Raw genomic sequence first — 10,594 nt, 5'->3', positions numbered from 1 at the left:
TTTAATGGTAGAGTTAACTTCTTTGGCCCTACTTGTTGTAAAGCCATCACTTTGGTCAGTGACCATTGCTTGCCTAAATTGTTTCCTTTTAACCCAGCTTTTCATTCAACACTTAAAAACGTTTGTTTAACTGGGTCTGGAGTTAGAGGATGCAAGAAATATCAATGGCTAAAGGAATAGTAACTGATTTAGAGGACAGCTGGTCCTCCTGAGCAAGATACGGGAAACAAGGGATTAAAGAAAGAAAGAAATAGAAAAGAATAGGATATTCATTAGTCAAAGTTGTTCCCCTCTTCCCTCATACACGTGCCTTTATATACATGGTTTCAACTAACTCTCCAGCTCACACTACTCTGCCACAATTGCTACTAACCCAACTCAGGTCCTATTAACCCAGCCTCACTAACTATAGTCACTTACCACTAACTATAGTCACTTACAAGCCTCATACAACAGTAAAACATACCACAGACACGGTATTGAATCATAATGTCTAACATAACCCACTCTTCACTACACAGTAATGATCTTAACAATTTCTCCCCCCTTAAAGCACCTTGCCCACAAGGTGAGGGAACCTGTTGTGCAAGTCATACAATACTTCCTAGGTAGCATCGTCTTTGCTTTCACCTTGCCACTGCACTAGCACTTGAGTCACAATCCTGCTCCTTAGCTTGATTGATTTCCTGTCTAAAATCATCACAGGTTCAGGAGTAAGCACCAAATTATCATTTACAGCAGGTAAAGTTGGTCTATGCACCACTTGATTGCCCACTTTAGCCTTAAGGTTGGACACATGGAACACAGGGTGGATCAAGGAACCAATAAGCAAATCTAATTTGTATGAAACCTCCTCAACCTTCTAAAGGACCTTAAATGGCCCATAATACCTTGGGGCAAACTTACCAAGCCTCTTATTGTGCACTGAAGTCTGCTTATAAGGCTGCAATCTTAGGTATACCCAGTCCCCCACAGCAAAGGACCTTTCCACCCTTTTTTGATTGGCAAACCATCTCATACGTTCCTGAGCAGCACACAAGTTCTGTTTGAGCAAGGCTAGAATCTACTGTCTGTCCCTTAACATCAAATCCACTGCATCAACTCTTGTAGTACCAGGCACATAGTCTAGAACCCTTGGGGAAGAATATCCATACAAAGCTTCAAAAGGTATCATCTTAATTGAAGTATGGAAGTTGGTATTAAACCAGAATTCTGCTAAGGGCAGCCACTCCACCCAAGTACTAGGCCTATCAGCTGCAAAGGCCCTTAGGTAATGCTCCAAGCTTTTGTTCACCACCTCAATTTGGCCATCAGACTGAGGGTGATAAGCTGAGGACATGGCCAACTTAACACCTTGTAACTTCATCAATTCTTTCCAAAAAAGAGAGGTAAATACCGGATCTCTATCACTAACAATGGTAGATGGCATTCCATGCAACTTGAACACAAAGTGCAGATAAAGATTAGCAACCTTGGCAGCAGTGTAAGGGTGGGAAAGAGCCATAAAATGAGTGTATTTGGTGAGTCTATCCACAACTACAAACACCACAAACTTCAAATGGGACTTCGGCAAACCTTCAACAAAGTCCATGCTCACATCCAACCATGGTTTCTCAGGAATGGGCAGAGGTTGCAACAAACCAGTAGGAAAACACGTTTCATGCTTAAGTTTCTGACATGTATCACATTCTTTGACATACTGTTTCAGATCCTGCCTCAACCCAGCCCAATAAAAATCCTTCTAAAGCCTATGCAAGGTCTTGAGGTAACCAGAATGACCCCCCAAAGGGCTGTCATGCACCTGTTGCAACACCACAGTCTTCAAATCCTAATTAGAGTCTCCCAAATACAATCTACCTTTGTAAAATAGCAGCCCATTGCAGAAAGTAAACCCTGGAGAACTAGTGGAACCTGACTGAATATTCTGCAAAATTGCTTTAACCTTGGGATCATAATCATAGCTGTTTTTCAGAGTAGACAGCCAAAAAGGAGTAGGGAATGAAATAATACATAAAGTGCCTTGAGAAGAATCATAAGCATCAGAATGACATGTATCATTGGCAGTAAGGACCAATGCTTCAGACTGAGCCAAATTAGAACCAGGAACAACCAAATCAGAATTAAAAGCAGCACATTGTCTCATAGACAGGGCATCCGCCACCACATTCTCCCTTACCTGTTTGTATTCCACAATGAAAGCATACCCTAAAAGCTTAGAAATCCACTTTTGTTGAGCTGGGGTACCCACCCTTTGTTCCAACAGATATTTAAGACTATGGCGGTTTGTCTTGATAATGAAAGGTCTTCCCAACAGGTAAGGTCTCCACTTCTTTACTGCCACCACCAAAGCAAGGAGCTCCTTCTCATAAGTGGAGAGAGAGAGAGCTTACTACCCTTCAAGGCTTGGCTATGATAAGCAATAGGCCTGTGATCTTGCATCAAAATAGCTCCAAGGCCTAACCCAGAAGCATCACACTCCACAATGAAGGTTTTGTTAAAATCAGGCAAGGCCAATAATAGAGGACAAGAAACAGCCTCCTTAAGCCTTTGAAAAGCAGTGGTAGCTTCAGAGGTCCAAACAAATGAATCCTTCTTCAAAAGAGCAGTTAAAGGAGCAGCAATTTGGCCATACCCCTTCACAAACTTCCTATAATACCCAGTCAAACCAAGGAACCCCCTTAAGGCTTTAACATCTTTAGGAATTGGCCACTGTTACATCGCAGCAGTCTTCTTAGGGTCAGTTCTAACTCCCTCACCAGAAATAAGGTGTCCTAGGTACTTCACCTCATCACAAGCAAAGGTGCATTTAGACTATTTAGCAAAGAGCTGGTGCTTGGCTAATGTTTCTCAAACCACCCTAAGATGTCCAAGGTGATCAGATAAGGTCTTGCTGTAAATCAATATATCATCAAAGAAAACAAGGACAAACTTCCTCAAAAAAGGCCTAAAGATAGCATTCATCAAGGATTGGAAGGTGGAGGGGGCATTGGTTAAGCCAAAAGGCATAACCAAGAATTCATAATGCCCCTCATGTGTCCTAAAAGAAGTTTTGGGTATATCCTCCTCCCTCATTCTGATTTGATGGTAACCAGACCTCAAATCCAACTTAGAAAACACATAAGCCCCACCCAACTCATCCAACAACTCATCAATGACTGGAATAGGGTACTTGTCCTTAATAGTTTCTTGATTCAAAGCTCTATAGTCAATGCACATCCTCCATGACCCATCAGCCTTCCTTACCAACAGAATAGGTACTGCAAATGGACTTCAACTATGTCTAATTGAACCCACAGACAGCAAGTCCTTAACTATTTTCTCAATTTCATTCTTTTGATAAAAGGGGTACCTGTATGGTCTTTGGCAGATAGCTTGAACACCCTCCTTGAGCTGAATTTGATGCTCATGCCCTCTAATGGGAGGTAAACCAACAGGAGTAGCAAAGACTGCCTCAAACTCCTTAAGCAAGGCAGCAACTTGAGTAGGAACAGAAGCAACCCCTTCTGCAGGCACTTGAACAGCCCCCTCTGCAGAACTACTGGAATTAGAAATCTGCAAAACTAAGCCTCTTTTAACCGATTCCTTCAAGAAATGAAGGCCATCTTGAATGAGAGTATCTTCTGCCCCTTTCAAACCATGAAGTATTACAGTCCTCTGATCATATAGGAAGCACATGGTAAGCAGCTTGAAGTCCCACTGAATTACTCCAAGGGTACTCAACCACTAGTGCCTAAGATCACATCACACCCCCCCATAGGCAGAACATGCAACTGAACCAAGAATTGATGACCCTGCAAATTCATAGGAACATCCTTGCATAAGCCATGAGTTTTAAGTACCTCACCATTAGCAACCTTAACCTCCAAGATTTGTGTACTATCCAAAGGAATATGCAATTGAGAAAACGGTGAGGGGTCAACAAAGTTATGAGTGCTGCCTGAATCTATCAAAATCACCACAGATTTACACTTAACTCTACCCTTCACCCTCATAGTCCCAGAAGTAGGAGTACCACTTAAAGCATAAAGTGCAATACCAGCCTCCTCAACACTATTATCTTGACAACTTAAGGACTCTTCGGACACATAACTACCACTACTATCATCTAAGTCAGTAATGTGCACATCTGAATTAGCATTAGGCATAAATTCTACCCAATCAAGAAGGAAAAGCATAACATTTTTACACTTATGACCTGGACCCCATTTCTCATCACAATTGTAACATAAACCCTTTTTCTTTCTTTCCTCCATTTGAGCAGGTGAGATTCTTTTAAGTGGTAGCCTATTATTCTTGTTATCTGTCAAGGTTGGTACTTTAGGAGGTGGAGCAAGAATTGAGGGCTTACCTGGTTCCAATTGATTCTTGAAATTCTTTCTACAGATCCAATTGTATTCCTCTTGAATCTTGGACAATCCAAAAGCCTCATTCAGTGACTGAGGATTGAGCATACGTACAGGAAGTCTAATCTCAACCTTCAACCCACTGAGAAAGCAACTCAATTTGTGTGAAGCTGATAAGCCTTTGATCCTGTTTGATAAAACTTTAAATTGGGCCTTATATACTGCCACAGTAGAAGTTAGCCTCAATCTTGTTAGTGTCTCCATGGGGTCATCATATGCAGTGGTACCAAACCTCACATGCAAAGCTTGAGTTAAAGAATTCCAATCATGAAACACCCCTATTTCTTCACCTTCTTGGAACCAAATTAGGGCCTCACCTTCCATGTGAAATGAAGCTAACATCAAATTTTCTCCAATAGGGGTATTGTAGTATCTGAAATACTGATTAGCTTTATAGACCCAACTCATAGGATCTTCTCCAAAGAATCTTGGAAATTCCAATTTCATGGTGCGAGATACAGGTACTAACGTAGAACCAGAATTAGGATTCAAATTCTCACCAGTTCTTTAAGACTGAAATCCTTGGGAGCCTTGATCAAAAGAACTTAATTTCTATAACACCATATTCAACTGTTGACTCATCTCATTCAGAGTTCTTGTGTGAATTTCCTGTACAATTCGCATCTCCTGGAATTCCTTCGTATGATGATCCGTTGTGGTTCGAAGTGATGCAATAGCTTCATTGGTCGCTGCGGTAGCATGCATCTCTGCCATGGTTGATCAAGAAAGCCTGCTCTGATACCAAATTGCAAGAAATATCAATGGCTGAAGGAATAGTAACTGATTTAGAGGACAGCTAGTCCTCCTGAGCAAGATACGGGAAACAAGGGATTAAAGAAAGAAAGAAATAGAAAAGATAGAGAAACTGAGATAGAAAAGAATAGAATATTCATTAGTCAAAGTTGTTCCCCGCTTCCCTCGTACACATGCCTTTATATACATGGTTTCAACTAACTCTCTAGCTCACACTACTCTGCCACAACTGCTACTAACCCAACTCAGGTCCTATTAACCCAGCCTCACTAACTATAGTCACTTACCACTAACTATAGTCACTTACAAGCCTCATACAACAGTAAAACATACCACAGACACGGTATTGAATCACAATGTCTAACATAACCCACTCTTCACTACACAGTAATGATCCTAATAGAGGACCTGCACCTTCACCTGTGGGAGCAAATCAGATCACTGTGAGCAAGCTCTATTTGCTAGGGAAATTACCTTTCCTAGGACTATCAGACTGGAATTGGGAAAAAGACGTTGCAAAATGTTGGTCATCACTTTCAAGCATTAATCGGTGTGTTGATGAGATTTATGGAACACTTTCCAGGGGTAAATTTAGTTTAGTCAATCCTGGTTGCTGCAAATCCATCACTGTTATTAGTCACAGGTGTTGGCCCAAGATGTTCCCACTCAACCCATTGTTCCCTCCGTTGCTCAGGAGTAAATGTGCACGCAGTGCTTCTAGGGCTACAGCAAAACCTTGGAGAATTTAATCATGCCTATGAATTTAGAAGGCTCATCATTGGCTACTCCAATATTAATAATGCATTGGCTAGTGATTGTAGTAAAATGTGGTCTTTTTTTTTTTTTTTTTTTTTTTTTTTTTTTTTTTTTGAAGTTTGACTGAGACCAATGTTATATTTCCTAGTGTGTTGTTTTTAGAATTTTCAATTCATCAATAAAATTCTTGTTGGCATTTAAGTCATTATGTGCACATCGTTCTTGGAATGAATTTAGTTCAAGTTGCATTTATTTAAGTGATTTACTCTCTTTTATAATATGTTATGCAAAAAGGCATTGTAGCTTAAAATATTGTGATAAGTTCATTTTTTGGAATTTACATTTTCATTCTAATTTATGCTACAATTTTGTGGTCATCTAGTCACAGAAAAAGAAAAATGGCGACACGGAAATAGCATATTTAAATTAAGACAACAGCACAATATTTCATTTCAATAAAAAATTTTGAAATGATCTTGAGAAAAGTATTGGTAACTTTGGTTTCCTCTTGATTTTCAACTGTTGAATTACTGAAAGTTAAATACAACTAAAGAAAAGTGAACAAACAAATAACGTATATTTGGATGTGAGTTGGGTAACCTAGTAATTTATCAAGACCTAGTTATGAGCCTTTTGACCATATAAATAAAATTTTGAAATCAAGAAAATGTGTTTGTATTTGAAAACTTTTCACATGGTTTCAGTCTATTGGATATTTCACAAAATGAGGCTATCCAGTATCAAAATAAAAAAAAATAAGCATGACAACATGTTTTGGTTATTTTCAATGATAAAGTTTTATTTTGTAAAATATGGATCTTGAGTTCAAATTATGTCTACCCAAAAAAGAAATCAAGTAGTGTCTTGGTTTGACATTAAAAAACAGTCATTACGGATTATAGGTCACAAATTTTCAAATATTATATAAGTATGTGTAAAAAATAAATGTAAGATAAAAGAAATAAAAAAGTTGAATATTGTGTCCTACGAATTGTGAGTTGAAATTTTCTCATAATACAATATGCATACGCAGTGACAAGCCGCAAATTTTCCACCATGTACCAAACACCCTGCTTTCTCTTAAAAAACAATAAGTGTGTGTAATTTTTCTATAAAAACTAATTTTTCTATAAAAACAAAACATAAGCATTTATATATATATATATATCTAAATATATGTTTTTGTTTCGATATCAAATACTTTATATTTCTATATTTAAAACTATATTTTTAGAGTGTGTCATTTTTATTATAAAGCATTAAGTTATTTTGATTCATTTAAAGAGGGTCACAATCCCATAAGTAATAAGTGGTACATGGCAAGTATTTAAATTAATTAAACATTCACGAATTTTGTATTGATGCTTAGTTTAGTTTAGTTTTTTTTTTCTTTTTTTTTTTTTCTTTTTCTTTTTTGTACTTCTCTAATGCCTAAATGCTACTAGTTAAAGAGAAATTTAAAATATATGTTCTTATTATTATTATTTGCATAATTTGTCAAGTTACACCTAGTGTGGCTTTAAGTAATGTTACAACAATTAAAATGTTTTTTTTTTTTTTTGGAATGTGAATTTCGCTAAATCTATTGTTGAATTACATGTTTACTATATAACCTCCATGCTTGTAAAATTTCAAAATGTTCAGAGATCAATAGCTCGTTAATCTATTAAATGTTCAAATTTTAAATTTGAATTTCTATATTAAAATTATGCATTAAAAATGAGTTTATGGACCGAATAGTATATAACATCAGATTAGCACGAAATTTGACACGTGTATTAAGAATATAAAAAAAATATAATTCAATGGTGTGTACATTGGGTTTAAAAATGTAATTCATCAGTCAAAATTTTTACATAAATTTGATTAATATATTTCAGTAGTATGCATGCAGGTTGGGTTGAAAGATTTATATACTATAATAATAGAAAAGGATCAAAACACTTATAATATATTTATTAAAATATTTCTATTTTTCTCTTTTTGAGGTGTATTTCTCCTATGAGTTTTTTTTTAACTAATAAGATTCTACTGTGAGTTATATATAGTATATACACAAAATCGTGGATATTGTAAATGAGAAGTTGACTACTATTTTGCATTTGGTTACTGGGAAAAGTAGCAACAACCAAAGTTGCAACTCAAATTACAACTTCCATGCTTACCAACAAAACATTTTACTCATATTCTAATGGATGAAATTTTATCAAAAGAATTTGTTGCTTACATGTCATCTATATATATCAAAAAGTTGAAGTGTAATATTTATTGTTGCTATGCTTCTGTTGAGACACATCAGCAGCCACATCCTCCACTTACTTCCAACTCTCTCTCTCTCTCTCTCTCTCTCTCTCTCTCTCTCTCTCTCTCTCTCTTAACTCTTCTTCTTTTAATTAATTTTCTTAGCTTATTGTTACACATTCTCAAACCTTTTTCTCTCCCTTTTACCCTTTCATCTTCCCACTACTAATTACATTAATATCTCTTCCTTTATCCCTTTATCTTTCTTTATTTTTGGCTCTTTTTATTCTTATCTTCTTATTATAAATTTCCAATTCTCTTTCACATTCTGTGCATAGTTTTCTCACACATAAAATGTTATTTCTCTCTCTTTCTCTCAAAATTTTAATTTTTTTTTTCATTTTCTGGTGGTCTTGATTTCCTATTATGTGGCTCCTATGGATTTGTTGTGCTAGAGAAATCATGGTCCACTCCCAATCCTTTGTGATCATGGTTCAGTGTATCAAAAGTTTTTTTTTTTTTTTTCGTATTTATCGTTAATATTTGTTTGCAACTCATTTGCATCAAGCCACATCATAGAATTCATGTTTGTGATTTCAACCAGTTTGATGTAGATATAGGAGTAAGGAATAACTATACTACTAGTGCTTGGGAAGCAATGAACCTATATACTTGGCCTAAATTGAACATGACCATGCTAAATTTTGAGATGCATATCCTTTTGAGTTTTCAAATATGCCTAGACCATACGAGTTTCTAAGTTTTCATTTTTTTTTTCTTTGGTTGAAATTATGAGTTTCTTTCCAAAGTATTATTGATAATTGTGAATTGAAAAGTTTCACAATTATTTTCCTTCTTTTTTATATATTTTTATAAATTTTTTACATTCTATAATATGGTTGATGTGGTATGGCTAGCCTCATATTACACAATAAAAAATGCAAGTATATTTTCAGTTATTGAATAATTAACATTCTGTTGTAGGTTATTGAATTATTCAGTCTCATATTATCAACATAAGCTGTTTTCAAATCTTACTTTAAGTTGATGAATTTTTATGTTTTTTAGAGCTTCACTTTAGATTGATGTGATTTAGTTTTGTACTTTTACAATGGTAATTTCTTTCTTTGATTTAATAGATGTCATTTTATTACATTATAAATATAGTATATAAGAATATATCATTATTATATTATATAGCATGACTTGAATAATTTGATGTTTATTACTATATCTTATCTTTTTACTCTTTTTCCCCTCCCTTTCACCCTTTCATCTTCCCACTACTAACTACCTTAATATCTCTTGTTATGAACAGAGTTGATGGTAGTTGAATTCGAGGTCAACTAGGCCTCCTTGAACAAGATGAAGAGAACTGAGTTTGGAGGAAGAGAGAAGATACAGAAGAAAGAATTATCAATTAACAAAATGGTTCAATATCCCCCTTACAATTGGTTATCCTTTTATATACTTGTAACCCCCCAATCATAACCGTTGTAACAACCTTATAACTACCATGACAGCTCATAGTCTAACTAACTCCAGCTCATAGTCTAACTAACTCTTATATCTACTAACACCTCACACAACTCCTTACACTTTTACTACTTACACAGAATTGCATAACCACACTGGCAGCCCTCCCATGATCAGCTGTGCATGCACTGGCAGCCCTCCCATGATCAGCTGTGCATGCATGCTGAGTACCCTTTTATGCAGCCCCACCTGCATTAGCCATGCATTAGCCATTAGCATCACATCATCAGCATCCCATACGCATGTTCAACCTTGCCTTCACTGAATTCCTAACAATACCCCCTCCTTTAAAACACCTTGCCCACAAGGTGAGGGAACTTGGTTTGCAACTCAAACAAATTCTCCCAGGTAGCATCAGCTGTGCTCTCATCTTGCCACTGCACCAGTACTTGAGTGATAAGTCTGCTCCTCAATTGATGGGTTCTGGTATCCAACACAGCCACTGGTTCAGGAGCAAGAATATGTTCTGCAGACACCACTGGTAAAGCAGGCCTAGGACTGACATTAGCACCCAACTTAGCCTTAAGGTTTGAGACATGGAATATAGATGGTGAGTCCTTAATTGCTTGGAAGTCCAAGAAACAACACACTGTGTCTAGGTCTTCTGCAGAATCAGAATACAGGTCTATGGCTGCTGTTGTTAGTGAGTTTGTATGGTTAAAAGGCTTGCTTAAGGACTTATCAATCAGTCATGAACATCCTGCTCTTTTGTACTGTGACAGTAAAGCTGCAATCCACATAGCAGCTAACCCGGTCTATCATGAGAGGACTAAGAACATAGAGCTTGACTGCCATTTTGTGAGGGAGAAGATACAAGATGGCTTAGTCAAGACCTTTCATGTTTCAACAAAGCACCAATTGGTTGATTTACTTACAAAACCTCTGGGACATCAACAGTTCAGCAA

General features: G+C 36.6%; 1 protein-coding gene across 1 annotated transcript; it reads right to left on the bottom strand.

Annotated features, from left to right (window-relative positions):
- Positions 1-1,063: 1,063 nt before the first annotated feature.
- LOC111985197 (uncharacterized) lies at positions 1,064-4,850 on the bottom strand. Its single transcript, XM_024016848.2, has 6 exons — positions 3,840-4,850; positions 3,350-3,696; positions 2,854-3,238; positions 2,391-2,709; positions 1,943-2,334; positions 1,064-1,711 (listed from the first exon to the last, which is right to left on the bottom strand). Exons 1-6 carry the CDS (start codon positions 4,848-4,850, stop codon positions 1,064-1,066), a joined length of 3,102 nt encoding a protein of 1,033 aa, XP_023872616.2.
- Positions 4,851-10,594: the final 5,744 nt, after the last annotated feature.

The sequence above is a fragment of the Quercus suber genome, unplaced genomic scaffold, assembly GCF_002906115.3.
Source record: "Quercus suber isolate HL8 unplaced genomic scaffold, Cork oak 2.0 scaffold_21, whole genome shotgun sequence".
NCBI classification, from domain to species: domain Eukaryota; kingdom Viridiplantae; phylum Streptophyta; class Magnoliopsida; order Fagales; family Fagaceae; genus Quercus; species Quercus suber.
This window is presented reverse-complemented; position numbering and strand designations above follow the sequence as displayed.